Below are 22,444 nucleotides of genomic sequence, written 5' to 3'. Positions count from 1 at the left end.
GGTGTTTTCACAGTCCATAAATCAATGAAAACAAGTTAGCATCAACAGCAACACCACTTGTAACCTTTTTTCACTCTCACTTGCACACCTGAGCCCTTATGGGATTCCCACCTTCCTGCTGGGCAGGTGCAATTCCTGGTGTGTACATTGATGAACTGAAGAGGCCCACCTAATCCTTCCTCTTCAGTCCGGAGTCCTGGTCCTATGACAACAAGTGAAAAAACAGCAACACAGTTGTCTAACAAAGAAGCAATCCCAGACTCCTTTCCAGTATCCATTTATAGGGAAAATGTGCCTTCCATCAAGGATCCAACCCTGCGATCCTGTACAGAATATATTTTGTATATTTCCAGTTGATTTCTTTTTCATGACTCATTGGGGTATAACAGCCATAACTTTCTTCTTATCAGGTCACTCCCATCCGAACCTAGCGTGGGAAGGAGGACATAAGATGTTCACAAGGGCACAGACTAGACAGTTTACACAAATCCACCTGTATATGCATAACACATGTTCTCAGTATTCCATGTTTTTGTATTTGACTTGCTAAAAATGTTAACTCTTAGGTGGCCATTAACTGACAACTGGCAAATGTTACCTTTCTGCATTCTACAGTAAGCCCTGTTCAACCAAAATCCATTCTCCAAAGGTTTCGATCCATCATTTTATCAATCCACTTGTGTGACAATCTGTGCCCCTCAGTGTCATCCTGTGTCCTTCATTGGCAGTCAGTCTTTAATCTTTAATACCTTTAGGTTGCTGTCTATTGCAATCTAACACTGTGAGTGTGACCTTTGGAAAATTTTAAAGTAAAACCTACACCTGTTTTTAAGGATATAAAGATTTAGGTCAGAGTTTAATAATCTTTAGAAATACAATTGGTTTCCATTATTGTAAATTTATATAGTTGCCCTGAAAAATCATGTATATTCAGTGGGGTAGATATTACCAACCACAAATCACCAAGGCAGCATTCTGCAGTACAAAAAATTCTATTAGTCATCCCTGCCAATTAAAAATGTGAAAACAGTTTTAAAAAACCATAGCTGCTTTATTACAATCTCCATTTCAATGTTTTCTTTATAAAAAGGTTTATTACAACGATCAAAAGAAAGGCCATAAGTTTTAAAGGAAGTTTTTAAAAAAAACAGTTTTAGACCAGAAACCACAGCTTTCGGGAATTATACCAGTTATTTGAAAAAGCATTTTGACATGTGGCATCTTCATCATAAACTTTGGTGCAAAAATAAAACTTTTAATTCTCACCTCTCTGCTGGTTTTGATGTGTTGCATAATTATTAATGCAGCAACAATGTGTGTGTATGTTACAAATCTCTTTTGCCATGTTTCTTTAGTTTGTTTAAAGCACTCTTTCTGCTACTGATAAAACTATTTCTGGACTAAACAGAGCATTACGACTAGCCCAGCAAATCTTTGACACATTATAGTAGTAATACAGCAAGCCACTCACTGCAATGAACAATTAACATCAAAATACATCTCTTTCAACTTTATCCTGATTTTTTTTATCATAAAACATCTTCAGCTGGGTTCCTTTATTGATCACATAACAGCCTGAATTTAACTTTTTAGTTTGTATCTTTATATCTTGGATCTATTTCTCTGTTGATGACACAAAAAATAGCCTTGGTTCTGTACTTGGTGTACAGAACTTGTGTATTATTCTGAATGACTATCTTTAATTGGCCTTGGTTAAAACTCAGATTGGATTAGGTTTTGTTACTCCTTATCTGCAACCTCTTCTAACCCTAGCATTTATCGGCAGCGTGTCAGTGTGAGCCAGGCAGTCATGAGGGCCATGCTCTATTTGTAGTTCCATAGACAGGCTTTGTGTATTCCATCAATGTGCCTAATTTATTAAAGCTCTCCAGGGCTGCAGCGGATACACCTTTATCAGTGAACCTGGATGATCCAAAAATCTGGAATGGATCTGATCCAGGATTGAAAAATTTTGCAAACAAATAGCAAATGATTTTAGGCAATTCATTGCAGGTTTGCTGGATTACCCAGGTTCACTGATGAACGATTACCCTCTCCAGCCTTAGAGAGCTTTAAATATGGGTTTTCCTTATTCATAAAAATGATATTATGTTTACATTTCCTCAAATCAACATCTTTCCTCATCTGATAAATCTATTTTTGCTCCTTCTACTTTCTTTACTTTATTGGAATTTTTTTTTTACAAAAATTGGTTTTACCACCTTTGTATGTTTATTACTCTTTACACACTTCTTCTGGTCATTTCATCTAATAAAATTTTAGGGAACACTGTCTTTCGCTTCTGACTTTGGACAGAATAAATCTCTTGGATTGTAATAATTTATGTATTCTTTGGATAAATGTTTGGAAGTACTTTTCACTTTTTCCTTCAAACCCGTGCCACTGTTTTTTGGGGTCAGATGAGGACATGAAGAACACATTGATTATTGGCTCATTTTTTAAAGCACACCTTTCAAATGAACCTTTAATGGGAAAGGCAAATGGGTTGCTTAAAGCATGGAAGAAAATTATCATCTTCGCAGTTCTCACATGGCAATCAGGTTATATTTGTGATGTTCCATCCTGGTAACCTGCCATTTAAACATCTAAATTATAAATTAAAAAATAAATATTTCTGCAAAATTTAAACTTCCTGCTGTGGCCAGAGCAGAATATGATGCCAATACTTGAGATGGTGGTGCTGGGCTGAAAAGGAGGTAAGAAGACCTTAGAAGAGTTTAAGATGTTGCTGAATTGCATGGAAGGGTAACTGCATTTTATATTCATTTTTATATACTTTGCTGGCAGGTTTGCCCTTCCGGGAATTGGGATGTCTCTTGCCTTCCTAGTGCCCTAGTAAGGTGAAATATTAAATCCTTTGCACCACCTAATCTGGCTCCAGTTATGCAAGTCTATATTTATCTAAGGGCCCAAAATAGATATCCCTTTGTTACATTTCTCTGGATCCATTCTTGTAAATATTATTAGACATAAAGTGCTTTTATTCAGTTTGTGAAATTGTAAGATGACCTTAACCCAATTACATAGGTTTCTTGTAGATGATACTTATGTTTTTTATTACTGTTTTAGGAATATAACTGGTTAAATGTAAGCAAGGTCAAATGTAAATTCAACATTAAAATAAACTGTATAACAAGCATTATAATAAATATTTTGTACATAAGACACATTTCTGCAATACAACAAGAGGCTACTGTATGTTTAATTGCAAATTAGCATACTTCTGTAATTGATTTTCATTTTTTGCTCATAAGCTTTTGTATTTTGCATATGCTACTTAAACATCTTATAAATGTAAAAATATAAAAATGATGTTGTTAGAGACACTTACTGAATACTCATGTATTGCTTATCAGAATAAGGTTAAAATTCATCTTCTCCTCTTGACGGGTCCATCTGTACTTGTAAGAACAGAGAGTGCATCTCTTTGAGATACGAGGAGAGAGAGCGCAAAGTCATGGCAGTCCCATTTAATGCTTTCTTCACAGTCTGCCATTAATCTTGGCTCTTATACAGAGTAATGCCAGAGATGTTTAGGAAGAATGTTCTCAAACTTTTAAAAGCACTTTTCTGAAAGAAAATCTAGGTTCTAAGAATCAGTTAGTATATATTTGTTCAAGTTTGCTTTGTCAAAATAAAACTTTTTTGTTCCATTTTCCCAAATAAAAATGGAGTATAAAGAAACAGAAATGGACAACATGCAGTGTGTGCATTCATTTTTGATTAATAAAAGCATATCTTGTGCTTTAATACAACAAATATCTATGAGCTATATAATAATGAATAATTCAGCTTTAAAATCCTTGGAAATATACATATAATATATTGGCCAACAGTTATAATAAGTGTTTAAGTTATGTTAGCATGTTAAATTCTTCTTCAGGGTATTTGTACTATTAAGTTAACCCATAGCGAGAGAAACATAAAGGCTGCTACTGGTGACTTTCCTATAAAAATTGTTACCATGCTCTCTCTGGTTGAATAATTTTTTGGGGTCATGTACCCAGAACAAGTATACAGATTATAAATAGCCAGTCTTCAGTAATGTACTGATTTAATTACGCAAGGTACTTGCCAGTTTGTGTTTTTTTCCACAGAAAATGCCCTGATATTGCACTATATGACCATTTCCACTAAAATACATGCACATGGCTTAATGCATATGCATTTTCAAACATGCAAAATCAATGAAAATGCATTAACAAGATGCAAAAGATGCATTAACATGCAATACATAATTTTATTGTGCATTTCAATGCACTTTATGTTGAATGTATCATGTATCTAAATACAAGTTACCCCATGCTTATGACACAGTCCATGTAATTTTGCAATTTTATGCATCGTGATGCATCAATGTGCATTATGGCGTACTTCTCAACACATGTATCAATCACAATGACTCCATAACCAGTGATATTATCCTATTACACTAACAGCAATGATCACCAATTTCCTGTAGTGTGGCAATTAATTATGCATTGACTACATTTGTTTATGATCCAAATTGGTGCTTTACCTGCTGTGCATGTGACCTTGCATTAAGGGTTCAGTCAATCGTTTACGCTAAACCATCGGAAGATTGAGGAAATTATACCAGGAGGATTCACGGGGGATTCACAGGATTCTCTGGGAATCATCCTGTTTGCTATCCCCGGGGCACTAGAGGTAATTAACCTCTAGTGCCCCGGAGATCGCACACTGTTCTTATTCCCAGGACTAGAGGTTAGTTACCCTCTAGTGGTTAGTTACCCTCTAGTGCCAGAGGATTCCAGTTCCACTGCGATCCCTGGGCATTAGAGTTTAATTACCTCTATTGCCCCGGGATCGCAGTGGATTCTCAGAGCTGCAATCATTCTTGAAGCTCTGGGAATCCTGTTTGCGATCCCTGGCACTAGAGGTTAAATAGGGACAAGTATTCCCATTCAAAACCTCTAGTGCTCCCTGATTAGCTGAGGTAAGCTTTCTTCAGCCAATCAGAGAGCAGTAGAGGTTTTGAATGGGGAAACTTGTAACCCATTTAACCTTCAGTGCCGGGGATCACACACTGAGCTGATCAATTCATTCATTAATCAGCCCAGCCTGCGATCTTTTTTTTTTTTTTGGTTTTAAATCTATTTTTAAATTGGAGCTCGATCAGCGAATTTACACCAGCCATTCTCGCTTACAATTTCTGTAAGCGAGAACGGCCGAATTCGCCGCGAGAATGAGTTTTAAAAACTTGCTAGCCCATCCCTATTGGTCAAATTATTTGTAATAAAAAAAAAGAAGTACCATCATGCACATCTTTAAGGGCTCCACCTTCAGTTTGAAGCAATAATAGAAAAACGTCATATTTGTCACCCAAGTTCTTAGTGACCATTGCCTTTTCTTCTTTTTGGTCCTGGACTAAGTACTGCTAGTCCACTATGTTATCAAAGGGGTTAACAATTTAACACTTGCCTTCATGAAGTATTGGGGCTGTGTTTTTTTTTGTTTTGTTTTGTTTTTTTTAAAATGAATTCCATACTGAGTATCATTTACTTACCTTATTTGGGCCTTTTTACTTAGTACAGGCCAACTTACCATTCTTACCAAACTTAGGCTACGTATGATCCTGAAAGATCCTTTCCAACGACAATTATTGCGTGTGTACCCAGCCTGAATCTTCCTCTACTGCCGGGACCCTCTTATCTGGACTCTAATGTGTTAACTGGACTACATACTTCTCTTTGGTGGCAAAATTGGCTTTATTTGTTTTAACTCAAGTCCCTGATGTTTGTTAACTTTTTATTTATCTCTGCCATATTGTTAGGCATTTCTCAGTTTCCTTAATTTTCATAATCGTATGTTTAGTGAAAAGCTCATCCATGTTATACTAAAGCTACATACACACTTCCAATTATTATCGTTGTTAAACGAACGACGAACGATCCTGCACAATATCTACGAACGATCGTATAGCACCGATCCTGCACATACAGATAACGACACGATCGTTCGTAGATATTGTACACACAATAGATACGATCGTTTGAGCGATACAGGGAGTGACATGCACGACAGGAAGTGAACGAACATTCGTTCGTCACGCATGGTCAGACCATGGACGATCAATGAACGATCGTACACACTAACGATGGTCAACAATCGTCATCCAATCCGATCCGCCGGTCCGGTCGTTCGTTTCCAACGACTTTCCTCGTTTGTCGGCGTCGTTGGTTACTTTTTTTACGAACGATTTTTGCCCAATCGATTGTTCGTCGTTCGTTCGTCGTTCATTTTGAACGATAAAAATTAAAAGTGTGTACGCAGCTTTAGTCTCTCACTTGAGCTCCTGGTTAAAGATGGTATAAACATGGGATCTTTTCTTCCTTCACTTCCTTCAGTGTATGCAGCTTTTTCCATTTAGGTAAACATGTCATTGATCTTCTCAAGTTTATCTTTGTTTTTCTTTATCAAGGAGATACTCACAGGCTACTTTTAGGTATATCTGTCCTAATATCTAATCAGACAATCGCAAGACAGCAACTCAACTAGACAGTTGAAATAGTCAAGACAGACTGCTGAAGTGCAAACTGAGCATCAGAATGTGAAAGAAAAGTGATTTAAATTACATTGAAGTGACTTTGAAAGTGGCATGATTGTTTGTAACAGGTGGACTGGTGCAAATATTTTAGAAACTGTTGATTTGCTAGGATTTCCACACAGAATTATCTCTAAGGTTTACAGAGATTGGTCTAAATAGGAGAAAATATCCAAGGAGCTCATTCCTGGGTGGAAGGGAAATGGCTAGACTGGTTCAAGCTGATTGAAAGGCAACATTAGGTCAAATGACCACTTGTTACAACGGAGAGTATCTTTGAACTTTGAAGGACATGTGCTACAGCAACAGGGGACCACACCACGTGCTCCTCCTATCATTTAAGATTGGACACCTGAGACAAGAATTTGCACAGGGTCAAACTGGTCTAAGGAAGATTGGAAAAACTTTGCCTAGTCAGACGAGTTTTCATTTCTGCTACAGCATTTGGGTACCAAGTTCAGGTTTTGGCATAAATAACATACAAAACAAGGGTCCATCCAGTCTTTTATCAATGGTTCAGGCTCATGTTGGTAGTATAAAGGTGTGTTGATAATATATTGGACCCCTTAGTACCAAATTGACATTGTTTAAATGCCACAGTCTACTTTAGTATTGTTACTGACCATGTCCATCGCTTTATAACTGCATTGTATGCATCTTCTGATTAATTCTTTTAGTAGGCTAATGCACTGTGTCACAAGGCCCCAATCATCTCAAACTGATTTTGTGAATTTATAAATTAGTTCACTGTACTCAAAAGGCTTCTATAGTCACCAGATCTCAAACTAATGGAATATCTTTGGAATGTGGTGGAATGGATGATTCACATGATGAACTGGAAACCAACAAATATGCAGCAACTGTGATACTTTCATGTCAATATGGAGCAAATTCCCTGAGGAATGTTTGCAGCACCTTGTTGAGTAAGTTTTTCTTATGAAGGTTCTGAAAGCAAAAGTGGGTTCAACCAGGTACTAACAGGGTGTACCTATATAATGTTTTTATTACCCACTCATCCAGTTATTGTTCTACCATCTAGAAAAAACATACACACTCAGATGGTTGTCTGAAACAGAACCATCAGTATCAAAGACTCCTTCATTTGTTTTTTGTTTGAAGAGTCTAACATTCTTAACTTTTTGCTAAGTGATCTGTGCAAGTCTAAAAATAATAAGGAAACTTTTTCTAGGCTGCAAATAAACAAAATAAATGCTACAAGGTAATTGATTGATAAAGCTGTCTGTAAATGATTGATGTCGGTGCAAATTTTGTAGGCCGTCAAGAAGCTTAGTGAAGTGGGCTAGAAACATGAATAAAGTAAAAAACAGAATCGAGAAACATCCACGACAAGCATATGAAACATCACTAACAATTATTCAAAAGCTTAATCACATTAAATGAAATAATAAGGAAAATATTATAGACATATCAAAACACATTTGTTACTACCTTCCTTACTGTATAGCTTCAAGACTGTTTGGTGTGACAGGGTAGTGTGATATGACAGGTATAGTATTTAGTATCTTGTGATGAAATTTTAGGGGGAGTTAGCCCCATGAGTCCTGCACTTGAAGTTACATTTCCCTTTTCTTACAGAGAAATAGGGGTTCAGTAGGGGGATAGCTATGTGTGAAAAGGTAGCGTGATATGATGGGTATAACATTTTATTGGGGAGGGGGGTTAGTAGCAGCTCTCTTTGTCCCTGCTGCACAAGGTAGGATTATCTCATAGTACACGGTTGGCAGGGAGCAGTCACAGCTGATTGCCAGGTCTATAGTACACACTTACTCTCTCCCTCTCCTGGCAGCACAATCTCATAGAGGAACATAGGAGCTGTGCGCACCTTATCCCCTGCAAGACAACGAGCAAAGAAGAAATGAGCAAAGGGCCGGATCTGGCAGCTCCGGGGGCCGGATGTGGCCCACAAGCCATAGGTTGGGCACCCGTGCTTTAGAATAACCCAAAAATAAGTTGTCTATGGAGGTTTTAATTTACTATGCCAATATGTAGCTAATAGTAGTTAGTTACTTTCAGATAGATTTCAGTGTTAACGACTTTCCATTTAGGAAGTTCAACATTTTACATTTGACACAAGAGCAAGAGCTGAGGGTAACTCTTCCAGTGGTGATACCTGTCTAAGTGAGGAATTCCACTTAGTTTTGTAGACATTCACTCTCACTCCCTGTTGCTTCTCTGGAACAGGAAAAAAAGATATAGCTTTATTGCAGAAGATACATGCTATATCCCTGCAATAAAACAAACTTACCTACCTTTTCCCAAACTTCTGTTAAATGTACACTGAGCTGAGCATGAGCAGGAGTTATGCCAATCCAGCCTGGCCAACATGAGTCGTCAAAAACCTGAACCCAGAGAAAGATTAGGTGAGGATGACAGCACTGGTGATGGAGAGAGGTAAGTTTAATTCTCCTTTAAGGTTGATTAAGTCTCATTTCCCTCTCATGGCCTTTTATATAAGGAATGTCATGCTGATCCCTTTTTTGTATCACTAACTTGAAACAAGTTGAAAAAACAAATCTTTACAAGCATGTTTGTTCTGGGTCTATGGCTCAGGAGTACTGAAACTAAAAACAGTCATGAAACTAGTATTTTCATACAGAACCCATTAAAAAAACTACATCTGTACTCCTGATACAGCAAGTGTACTATAGTGTTTTATGCATTACTCTTACCTAAGGAACTACAGTTGGTGTTCCTATATATTTAAAATGTTTTGCCTAAATTACAGATATATGGCTTTCATTTTGAAGCCTAGGTATTGCAATTCAAACACAGCACATCAAGCATACATTCACACAAATATTATAAACACTTTATCATTTTTTGTTTTGGGTTTGATTTATAGTGTTGTGTCTTTTGTACATGACATGATACTTGACCTCCTTTGACATGTTGCAGATTTACATCCTGTCCATTCCACAGTAAAATTGTCTTCCTCAAACTACCAAAGGCTGCTACATCTATCTATAAAATAGAACAATAAACAGATCTGCTGTTACTGATAGCTCCCAAGCTGCCCATTTCTTGTTCTGGTTGGATGACTATGAATCATGCAGTTCAAAGTCTATGTGAACTTAATCCAAAAGGGATCAGTGTTAGTGAGGAACTAAGTGACTTAGTGTGGATTAATAACACTTGCTGGTGCTAGGGGATGAACCACATCTCTAACCGAGTGCTGATCCTTGCAGGGTACTAACCACTAAATAATGCAGATGCCTTCAATTAAGGCTCCAAAATTTGTGGTTATAGCACCAGTGTCATCCATGAAAGTCAATGACTTTCTCTGACTTTCAGAAATCATTGCATTTATTAACAAGAAGGAAAATATGAACACTCTGCCTCTAATGGGAGTTAAGAAAGAAATATGCTGTGCTGTGCAGTGCTATCAAAAACATATTGAATGAGACATCATGAAATTGTCATAAGCATAACCAAACAAAGCCTGTTCTGCATTGTGAAATGTAGCTGCAGAGTGTGCATTCTCAGCAAATAAATACATCTGACTTATCCACCAGGGTGACATATTTACAGGTTTGATAAGTGTAGGGGAAAATGTATAACTGCATGGAAACCCCCAGAAGCGTTTTGAAGCAGAGTTATTGTTGATCAATGTGTTTGCCTCAATTTTAGTTGGATCACATAAGGCAGATTTTCTAAATGGTATACTTTTGCAAACCTACAACTAATGACAATGCAAAAAGTGTTTTGCTTTGAACAGCATCATTTATTCAATTATTTTTTTATTCCAAATGTTACTAAAGTAGCTTTTATACTAAGATGTCTGATTACAATCAGGATAAGTAGGATCTTCTAGAGATATAATATACATGATTTCTAATTGGTATAATAAATTAAGCTTTTAAAGTGAACCAGGCACACAATCATGCAATTTTAAACAGTAGCATAAAGTGGGCTTGTAAATCTTTTTATGCATCTTTTTACCTGGCTGATGTATTCTGATGTAGGATTCTGATGACACACAAGGATCTAGCTGCCACTGTATTAATTTAGATTTCTCCTCCACTAGATTTAGTGATCTTTAACAGGTAGCAAAGGGCTGAATTTGCATCACACCCAAAGCAGAAAATATGGCAGGTATTTCTATATAAGAAACAGAAAAGAGTATTAGGTGAACACCTGGAACTCGTATGAAAAGAAACAACACTTCCAGGTACGTCTAAATTCTATTAAGTGGGGGAAATAAGGTTGTTCTTCGGTTAAGTGATAGGAACACAAGATGCCACTTTAAAGCATCCAGATGTTGTGGGACACATTTAGTTTTAAGCAACACAAGTATAGCAAATGCTTTGCTCTGTGCCTGCCTGTAATAAACTCAATAGACAACTTTTACACTGAACACAAGGAAGCAGTGCATTTTGAAACATACGCCAACTGTTTCCTTAGGCATTTATGTGAATTAGGCCAAAGCATTTATACTTTGACAGACCCTCTGTAATGATCCAGCTCAGCCAAGTTCCTCCTATAATTTTTCTCTCACTACTACTATTGGTTTTGTTTTGTCTGCTCTGTTAAGTTCAGCATGGAGTCCATGGACACCCAGTTTTAATTTGGAGTCTACATGAATGTGAGAATCAAGGGAAGACAAAACGTAAACATAATAAACTTCAGTTTTCAATAGATATAAAATATTGTTAAGCTGGTCTTGTGATCCAGTTATTCCTTCCAAACAGTAAAGCCAGGTCATTCACTGTCTGAGAGTTCACTGTAGACTACATCGCAGTTTAACAATACAGGCTGATTTAAGAAGGATTAGCTTGTGATCTGACATCAGCCGCAGTACACAAGTGAGACTTTTACCCTGCCCTCTATATCTGGAAGAGATGGTGTGAAAAAGGCGGCACTGTGCAATGCAGTAGACCTAGACTGGCTTATTATTGTTATTATTTTCCCCGCCATTCTAAGTGCTGTACGGCAGATTAAAGGATAAAAAATCATAGGGGAATTAGGTACTTTTGCCAGTTTTTTATTAAAATAAATGTAATTATTTTTTATTGAATCTATAAATAGAATAATTGGTGGCTTTTTATTACCTGCTGAGAGTTCAACTTGAACATTTTACACATTTTTACGAAATAAGCTTTGTAATTATTATTTTATGCCCTCAAAAAGCTTAATAAATTTAAAGGAAATCTTCACAGACATTTTTTATCAAATACCAGAGGACTGAATTCTCAGCCGCCCCCTTTTTGGCTTCCACGTAATTAGCCATGCATATGGATTTCCCAGTGGTCTTTTTGGCAATTGCAGCTAAATAGAACTTGGTAATGAATGTTGCTTCAAGGGATTTCTTGGTAGATTATATGGCTGACAATCCAATTTGTGCTGCCAAGTAAGCCTGGCTTTTTGTGCATATGTAATAGTGCTTACACACAATTCCTGCTGGCATGAAATTATCATAGCTAATTTACTGAAATAATAGAGGGGGTTAAAGGAAAGAGGGCAGAAAATCTTTGGACTGGCACATAGGAAAAACTAGAAAAATAGACATTGCAAAATAAATCTAAAATATGCAGCATCTTCGGCCACACTTTGTATGAGTTACCATCTTTGGGGATATCAGATTTGCTTCATTAGTCCTATTCTTGGCTCATTTGGTTTACGTAAAAATACTTTATTATCCCTAATATTTCTTTTTTTTTTTTTGTTATTTATTGCTTAGCCAGATTGCATTGTTTTTCCATTTTTGTCAAAGCAACGTTAATTTGCCAGCAGCTATGCACATGTTTACTCCTTTTCTTTTACCTTTGAGATTAACTGGGTCAGGTATAACAAATGTTCTTAACCCACTTTAGTCAGCAGACAGAGAAGCTGAAGTAGGCAGAAAAAATTGCAAAAAGAACATAACAAATAACCAATATCCAAGAGTCTTCTGAAAAATATAGATAAATGTTTGCTATTTCCAGCAAAGCAATGATTAGCCACAAGATTCATCATAATAATAAGAAACTGAATAGAAGTGCCTGTGACTCCAAAATCCCCTATCGCTAGAGACAACAAAGTCTGCGTAAAGTGTTTTCATTGTATTACTGAATTGCAAAATCCAAACATGCAGACTCCGTCTTTGATAGACAAAGAAATGCTTGTGGTTTGCTGTAAAGCTAGAGGGAGCTGTATATACTATACTTTTTATTAAAACTGATCCCATAGCACTGTGCCATGAAGGCAGTCATTTGTTCTGTTCACTCATGGTACACTGCTGTCACAACTGAAAATAAAGCTTTGAGATACATACAGGAAACAGAACCTAACTGCTCATCATTCCACTGCATTTTATCAGTAAGTGGCTGGGAACTTCTGATTTGATACACCCATTGCAGGTTTTTTGCTGTCTCTCCCATAGGGAAGACCTGTTATAACAAATAAGGAATAAGATGTTTTTTAAAGCCTATTAGAAAATTCAAACCTGCCTTTGGAGTTTGTTTTGGTAATACAAATAAGCAGAAAGAGGAAGCATAGGCTGCTGGAAGTATGCTAATGGTGGCCTGGTAAGGTAATATGGATGTTGTACATTGCACAGAACTCATTTTAGGAAAACTTTAGAAAAAGTCTAGAACAATTGAAGTGCTTGCTGGTTTAGAATAAAAGATCACTAGTTGCTTTCATTTATTGCTTGGAAGTGGTCTTTAGAGAATACCCAGAGCAATGGTTTTACATGGCTTTAAGAACAACACGTGCAAGAAAAATGGTGGGTTGTAGGTTATTGTAATGTGTGTATGTTTCTGAACCTCTAGTCATAAATATTTATACATTCTGTGATTTATTTATTCAGTGACTGTTTCAGTTCTGTGCATAAGTTCTGTTTTTTAAACTGTTAGATTCCAGTCCTTTTTCTATCTGCTATTTGTGTATGGTTCCTAGTAACCTCTGCTCTACCCTAGTATGATATTTTTATCAATATGTTTAACTAACTTTAAATGTAGCATATCCTCACAAGGCTTCACTACTGTCCTGGCAATCACTATATTACCTCTGCCTATTTAAACAACAAGGTAACCCATCATCCTAAAGAGCTTCCAAAAACCTGACAGGCCCAGTAGACGTACATAGATAATTTTAATGGTTAAAAATTGAAAATTGTGGCAAAGTGGCCCCAGAATGTAGAATAATTTTACATTGAATGTTACCTAGTGATTTTATTATTTTAAGGTGGAATTAAATGATATCTCAGGGTAATAAGAAAACTGTTCTGTTTCCCCTATAAATTTACCAGGGCCAAAAGACTAGAGGTGGTACTCTCATGAATATTATGAATCCATGTATTGACTGCATTGCTGTAGGACCTTCACTAATTGGACAACCGAGGCTTGAACTCATGTTCAGAATTAAAATATCTGTCATTATATAATTTCCTGTCTCAATGAATTTTGGCACATAATCTCTACAGCTGATATGTCCTTGCCTTTGTGTTCATGGCAGTGCCATGTATACTTAGTGCTCAGTTTCATATTAACACTTGTTTCATGAGACAGAGGAGAATATAGTTCAATATGCAGATTATATATTTGCAACTGTAATTGTGCCAAGAGAACAGCATGGTAATTACTGAGACTTTCATTCCTTTTGGGGGCTGGAGGAAAGCTTTGATGACCAGATGGTGCCATGACACCAGGAGAAGGATATTTTTAGAAGGCAATATTCAGAAAGTACAGAAGATTACTATCTTTCTCTACCTGTCTGCCCTAAGTCAGTGCAAAGGATTTTGGTCACACAGTTATATTTCAGAACTTGTTATGAAAATTGCTTCAGACAGCTATGATAGCACAGAATTGCAGTTCATTTATGTCTAAGCTTCACTGTTCGTATTACTAAATTGTATAGTTTTGTTGCCTGATCAGCCAATAAAGGTGAAGAGGTCTTGGACTTAAGCTGTGTGTTTCTCTTCAAATTGGCATTTGCTTATAGGACTGCCAATCACAAACTAAGCAGTAATGTAAAGTAAAGTTTAGTGCATCAGTGGGCTAAGTCTATATGGATATTTTAGTGTCATCTGCTCAAATCATCAACAAATTCAAAAGTACATGCAGACAAAATAGATTTATTAAACAATTTTATTCATGTTAAATTAAAAATTGGACTCCTTTATAAATATAATTAGGTACAGTATAACCTTTAAATTCATACTTATTGGGCATAATTTATTAAAGCTCTCCAAGGCTGGAGAGGGTACACTTTCATCAGTGAACCTGGGTGATCCGGCAAACCTATTTGTTAGCAAATGTTTTCAATCCTGGACCAGATCCTTTCGAGATTTTTTGGATCACCCAGGTTCAATGATAAAAGTGTATCCTCTCCAGTCTTGGAGAGCTGTAATACATTAGGCCCATTCAGTCAACCAGATACCTATTGCAGGTTCATGGAAAGTGGATCCTTTGCCATATAATGATCTGGAAGCACAAAAGACCAAGCTGCAACTTCATTTTATCAACTAAGTGTATCATCTCAGAAACAGTTGCTCTGTATAGCAGGGATGAACGAGAAGGCCTCTGACAGTCTCGCAAAATTTTCCCTGAAATTCCGATGGGCCCGCGAAATTTCAGCGAACTGATTTCGCAAATTCCATTAAAGTCCAGGGTGTAGGTTTCCACAGTCCCTGGGCTGGTACAGGCGAACTCAGATGAACTCTCAATGGAGTTTTTCCATTGAGAGTTCATCTGAGTTCAGTTCCCATCGTCACTGGGCTGTACTTATCAATGATGGGACCGTGGGAACCTGCGGTCACAGCTGATTGGAGGCATGCAGGTGCCACCAATCAGCTGTGACTGCAGGCGAGTTCATCTGAGTTCAGGTCCCACTGAGTTCAGGCTGTATTGATAAGTTTCTTGGTGAAACATTCAAGATTTTAAGCAGCAACAGTTTGAAATTCAAAAACATAAAACACTTGCAAACATATATATATAGCATCTCTGAAGTGCATGAACATGTGTTCATGTTTTATTACTTTAAAGACCCTATCAGTATAGAAAAAATGCCCATTACGTTACTGAAACAGTACTTAACTTTTAATGTCCTATTATGAGCTGACAACAACCAGTTGACAACACTGCCATTCCTAGTATCTTTGCCTTTCATCTATGCGCCAAAAAGTCTCTTCCTTCCCTAAATGATAGATTGTAAAGGGACCAACTTATTTCAGAGTTCACTTCAACATCAATATCTGACCTAATGTCAACATTGATAAAGGAGTATGTCCCCTGTACCTGATAAAACCAAAAATATGGAAGCTGACATTGGTGGCCTTTCTCTGCAAATTATGGTAACCTTGCTGTCTTGCCTCAATATTTTAGGTCACCTAGAACAAACTTGCTGCTAGTAACAATAGAAACATAATAGTTAAAGACAATAGAAATATTAATAAAAAATGGTCAGTGATACGTCACTTAATCATCATAGGTCTCCTATCTGTGGTGTTGTCAGTAGAAACTCTCCAATCCAGGAAATTCAGGTGCCATCTCCTTTTGCTTAGTCGGTAACTGAACCTGTTGGCATCTGCAATAATCAACTCTGCATTGAAGGACCTTATAACTATAAAATGAAAATTGACTGATAAAAGTTTTAACCTGTATAGTACTGACTTCTTTTAAGTTTATAAAATTATTTGACTCATGAGTACATGTAAACATTTGACTAATGCTTACATACTGCATATCAGTTAACCTAATAAAGTAATACACTAGTCTATTAAATACACAGTCCCGGTTGGGATCTAAATATGTCTATAATAGATCAAAGTTATTGGTAATCTGGATTTCCTATCTGTGGGACAAAACACTTCATTAGGGGTCTGTTAGAAAAGCCTTGGTATAACCTCACTTCTGTGTTGTCTAGTTTAATATACCTCTTGATAAATCACAGGATTGCTCTGTACATTGACTGTCCACTCTGTTTATTCACGTCCCAGACAAACAGTCAATCACTTTCTTTGGATAGAAACAAGTGAAGTTTATTATCACATCTTCAGGACAGTGACAGTCCAACAGATGACAAATTTCTCTTTCATCCATAATATAGGCCATCTCTGGGGTGGAAGCAATAAATCAATGTCTCCATTAAATTCAAACGACATTGTTGGCATACCTGATTTCACCCTTGTGCAGTCCCCATAGATTCACTCCGTGTTCTTTATAAATGTTCCAGACAGTGTCAAGAAAATTTTATAAAAATCAGGACATTTCTGGAATTAAAATAGAAAATACTTTATAAAAGCTTCTCTTTGCCAAATCATGCTGTCTTAAGTCTACAGGTACAAGGAAAATAACATTCTTAAAATGCTACTAAACTACCATCTAGATTTGTCTGAAGGTCATCTTTTTAATCTTGATAGACCACCAAGCCTATAATTCAATGATGATTATTGAATTATTTGTAATTATTATTAAAATTATATTATTATCAAAGTATATGTAAATTTACCCTATGTAAGTGACAGCCCTTGCGGTAGGTGAACCATTAAACCTTTTAAAGAAATCTTAAGGAACTACTCTCAGGGTTCGTTTTGCTGTCCTGTTTTCTACCCTTAGTTTCAGTCCAGTGATGGGGGTCAGGAAAAAATCAAGTGGTTAGAGGTCTCTGCAGGGAGACGCTCATTTATAATAGATTGAACTAAGATAGTCTCTATAAGATTTTTATTGCTGCCTGTGTCATCTTATCCCTGTGATCATCCCCACCTCCACATTACCCTGATGATTGCAAGAGACTGAAATAAAGTTACTAGCTTCTGAAAAGAAAATACATTTTATGATGTATTAAAAATATGACATGGCAATCAATTTTTTGTTATCTTCCTGGAGTATAAAGATAGTTTCAGTGGTTTGTTTCTTATGCTGCCCCTATGTATATGCTATTGTTGGCACATTTTTTTTACTGTCTATGTATCTGACTTACCTGATATCTAATGTGTTTTGATTTGCTGGGTTGCCTTTAAATTCTTTCCATTGTGGAGTTTTCCTTGATCACGGATTTCTAGTGAAGCTTCCTGGTCCTCTACCCCCCCCCCCCCCTTCCCCCAGGTTCTTATGCGTTTTACCTATGAACTATTGTTCATGCCTGTACAGACAGTCTGCCTGGCCCTTAAAAAACAACAGATGTGTCCCCGAAGGGTCCCTATGTACCAGATCACAGATAAATTGTCCACAAAATGTGGCTGCTGAAAAATAAGGTAAATGAATGAAAAGTCCATCAGAATCTTGTTTCAGAAAAAAAAGGCAAGAACCCTATCAAATTCTACAAAATACAGATGCAATACCTTTAAAAAGTTAATGTTGGTTTAAATAATAACCGGAATATTTAAGCAAATGCATGAGTTGCAGTGCTGTTTAGTATAACTGCTCTCTATAGGCAATGATATCCAGGTGAGCATTCTCAGTGACTCAATGCCTACAAAGCAGGCAAAGTTACACTGGGAAATTGAAAGAATAAATCATGAAACAAAAACAGCAGAAAAACCAGGGAGAGCTGTGGCACAAGATATAGCTCTTTTTTAGACTTTTATCTCCCAGGTAACTCTAGTAGTAAGAGTGAGGTATGTGTTTAATCACTGTACTTGACTAAATTTATCTTCACCCAGATTACAGAGGATATTTCACAACTGTAGGTTAATCTTTTGTACCTTCAAAGACTTTTGTGTAAATAGACTCATATGAGTCTGGTCAAGTGTACAGCTGCAATTGCAAGGATGAATGATGTCTCCCACGTTTTGCTTGCAACTTAACTTAAAGTATACACCTTTTTCTTTCAGCTTCTGTCCAGGGTCCATGGGAGAGGGCAATTTCACCAAATAAAGTGCCATACTACATAAAGTAAGTGCTGTTTTCAATGTCTCTTCTATGAAAATGATAACTCTGAAAAATTGGTAATGCATTATTCTTTTTTGATTTATATTTCTGAAAGAGATTTTACAATTTGTACTTGAAATTTTATCTGGCAGTCAGTATCTCTAAAGTATATCTTTTGCGTCAGATAAAAATATATATATATATAATTGCTCAGCTCCAAAATAATTTGCTTTTTGCATTAACCTGGGAACTAAGTACTGCCCTCTTTCCCATATAACTGGCTGACTTAAGTGTCACTCTAGCTACAATCCCTGTCTTTCTAATTTTATCTTTTTTTTGGTGTAATCTTCATTCATGTTAGCAAGAACTATCAGGTAACTACTTGGTTACATAAAACCTAATTTTAAAACATGCTCTAAAACCATACCTGATTATACTTACAATATCACATTATTTTCTTATGCATTTTAAATGGGCGCATATTTTGAGAGTTTTGTATTTTACCATGAAAATATTTGACATGATTTGCACAATATTGCAAGGCCCTGTTTCTTAGGTATCTGTATGTTAGGAAACTTGATTAGCATTATTGCAAGCTAATCACTTTCACACATAAATATAAAAACTGTTAAAAAGAATATATTGTCTCTGAGCTTTTTTTATGGTTGACATGATAATGGTGTGTCATGTAATCTGTTTCCTCTTAAACATTTTTATTAGCGACGTGAAACCAGCTAAACTGTTGTTAGCATTTATGTCTTTAATATCGTGTGATGACCTAGAAAGATGCTGGAGAGTAAACAGCATTAGTGTAGCTTCCTAAACAGTGATCTAAATCTTGGGATATTTGCTTGGTGACCTAACTAAAATTAGTTTGTAACCTTATTCTTCTTAGGCAGTTGTTTTTATTAAGCAAAGTCATTAGAGTTAATGCAGCTCTGGCCTCAGAATGCTGTTCTAAAGATTTTCTTTTAGAATTACAAAATAATACAGTTTAATTGCTGGTGTTATTCTCCAGAGGTCATGTTAGTTAAAACTTGATAAAATAACCTGCAGTTGTCATGACTATCATGTTCATGCATGGAAAACCATTAGGACTGTGCCATGACGCCTCATTCATAAGTGTATGTTTTGTGATGTTGAAAATACCCATCCACTGACAGCCTGCACGAATCCACAACCCTGTGAACCCTGTGGCATGCATGTGCAAGAAAAACTTAAAGGCCAGTTACTTTAAAAAAAACATGGCTTATATCTCTGTAATTTTGCCATACAAAATGCTTACACCCCATGTACAGGAGTCCTTTTCACCCTTTTTTTACAAAGAAAGTCAGGTCTTGGATGAACCAGTAAAACAAATTTCAGATCTAGAGCTCATGGTGTTTTAACAGATATAATACTAAGTAAAAGAATGGATGCAGCTATTTAATGAGAGTTGGGATTGATTTTACCCAGAACAAATATTTAATTCTATGGCAAAAACACATCTGTATTTGTGCTAAGCAGTGTCTGTTTTCAGTGGCTATGACTCTTTTATGTAATTTGTAATGTGTTGTGGAATATGATGGCATCATAGAAATACAAGTAAAGTGTTGTGCAGATCTGGGGCAATGTTGAGCCAATGATTGGAGGAAATTTTCTGTGCTTGGCACCTGCTCTGTGAAGAATCCCGGGGCTGGTAGATTTCCTACCTGATGGACTCTACCTAATGCTGGCAGCTGAAGGAAGAGGAGATAGAAAGCACCAGCATGGGATATAAACCTTGAAGCAATAGGTGTTTTCTGTTGACACCCCCTCTCACTGGGCACTATTGTTCTCCCCCATTTCTTATAAAAGCTAGTTTTGGAGGATGCAGGGAGTTGGAACACTTTGTGTTGTAGGCCCCCACTTGATATCTGACCTAGGCCTATTTTGTCTAAAGATGACAATGTAGTTTGGCATTTAGTGAGAAATTATTATAAAACATACAAAGAAATAAAAAAAAACACCCTGAGCTTCATTCACATGCTTAATCACAGCTACTGATACATTAAAGACAGCAGTTTCAAATTTAACTGCATCGATTAAAAAGATGCTACAACATAATAACATGACCTGTTAACAAATTGACGTATTGGTTCAAGCTAATGATGTGCCTCCTTCTATAAAACCAGAAATTAGAGAGTAGAACACTGTATGCCTCCACTGACAGTAAATTGTCGGTTACATCACTCTAAACTCAGATACTTTTACTATTTGGGACCCTTATGGAAAATTTACAACCAAGATAATTTCTGTCAGGGTGGATGAAAGAAGAAAGTCAATTAATTAAGAATTCAATAACTGTGGTTAATGAATTCTGCATGATGAAACCCTACTGATATCATCTGTTTCTGCAGTTGTGATACAAATCTAAGAAATTACATTTGTCAGTAGAATAAAGTACATGTAACTGCTTGTTAATTGTTTTTTCTGCCACATAAAAAATGGCTAATGTAGAACATCAGTTTTTATGGGAATATTTCTGTGGGTGAAGGGCAACAAAGTTTTTTGATACTTGCTGTGTGGAGCGATTTTATTATCCTTAAAATTTTGTCCAGAAAAGGACCCTGTATGGGATGAATTTCAGATGTGGGACTTATTTTGTCACAATCATTGTTTCATTTAGTTAATACTACTATGTGTAAAAATCTGTGTTTGCTGGTTACAAATCATACATTTTTTACCTCATTAGGTCCTGGTAGAGTGGTTCATTTTTACTGATGGGGAGACCAGATATATTTTTATTGGGCCAACTGCATTGTGGGGCAAAGGTCCTTCAAGCAGCAAATTGAAATATTATCGTTTAACATATAAATGCCCTTCATTGTACATTGTTTTTTTTTTACGTTGCATATTTTAAAAGATAAGTTAATAGCATACCTCCAGTACATACCTCCAGGTCAGCCAATATACCCTAATAAAGGAATACATTGCAATATCAGTTGTTGGATGCATAAAAAAGTATAACGGGAATGTACCTCTTCAATAATATTAAAGCTAAGAAGCAGTCATAAGATTATATGTTTTGCGATAGGTATAAATGTTACACAATAAATTGAGGCATGTTCGTTTTATGTACATCTTCATTAGTCTTTATTTGGTTTGAAAATGCTGGGATTTTGCCTTGTATTCTTTGAGCACTAATTACCCCACTAAGCAGACTTGCCAGGTTTTGAATAATGAAGGTCATTTAGAACTTTTCCTTTTATTTTAATTAACTCCTTTTACCTGTACATATGTGCTTACCGTATGAGAACATTTTCTGCCCTTTCTAACACCTCACTTTTACTCTGTACACAGCGTTATCTGCTACCAGATAGTTATGTACATTACAATTCTAAGCTTTAATCGTTTCATCTTGTATATGCAAAGTGTAAATGATGCTCTTATAGAATATTACACATGTATTAGTGTGCTGTTATCATTCTTTCTTTACTATTTTCCCTTCAACAAGTAAGTTTGATTAAACTGGAATTGGTTGTGTATTGCTCATTTATAGACTATGCGTAGGTCTTGTTGACTTAAGTGGAATTCAATTTATAATAAGAGGCAGTATGGAAGGTTATGTGAAATCAAAAGCACTCCACTCCCTTCGGATTCTTATCAAGGTATCATTAATTAAATTGTTTTGCCTTGTGTGTATACACTGCCAGTAATGCCAATAGAGTGTTTGAAATGACTGCAGAAGTAGTTGACATTTCTAAAACTCCAGGCTCTTTAGCAGATACAACTTAAGCAAATGCCAAACGAAGTACTTGGTCACGGAAATACATTGAAAATGTTAATACTTGTGCTATTATTTTTTGTTATTGCTATTTTGTAAATTCCTTAAACCCAGCATTGGTGAATGTTTAGGTTCTTACCCTTCAAATGATCAAAACCAACAGGGCTGTGAAATAACGGTATGTCCTATTGGTGAATAGATGACGTTACCCTGATTGATGTATGCAGTCACATTGCTACATTGGAAAAATTTAGCACCAAACTAGCACAATCGTTTCAATAAAACCCAGGCATCTACCTGCAA

General features: G+C 36.3%; 1 protein-coding gene across 7 annotated transcripts in view; it reads left to right on the top strand.

The window, feature by feature from the left end:
• The window catches only part of DMD (dystrophin), a 721,719-nt gene that overhangs the window by 512,802 nt on the left and 186,473 nt on the right, over window positions 1–22,444 (top strand). For all 7 annotated transcript variants that reach the window (XM_072414251.1, XM_072414268.1, XM_072414235.1 and 4 more), the window contains one exon: window positions 18,360–18,420. In XM_072414251.1, coding sequence (XP_072270352.1) covers window positions 18,360–18,420 — 61 coding nt within the window. The remainder of the gene's footprint in view (window positions 1–18,359; window positions 18,421–22,444) is intronic.

This window comes from Pyxicephalus adspersus, chromosome 1, assembly GCF_032062135.1.
Source record: "Pyxicephalus adspersus chromosome 1, UCB_Pads_2.0, whole genome shotgun sequence".
Lineage (NCBI taxonomy): Eukaryota > Metazoa > Chordata > Amphibia > Anura > Pyxicephalidae > Pyxicephalus > Pyxicephalus adspersus.
Note: the sequence above shows the minus strand (reverse complement) of the source record. Positions and strands in the feature narration are given on the sequence as shown.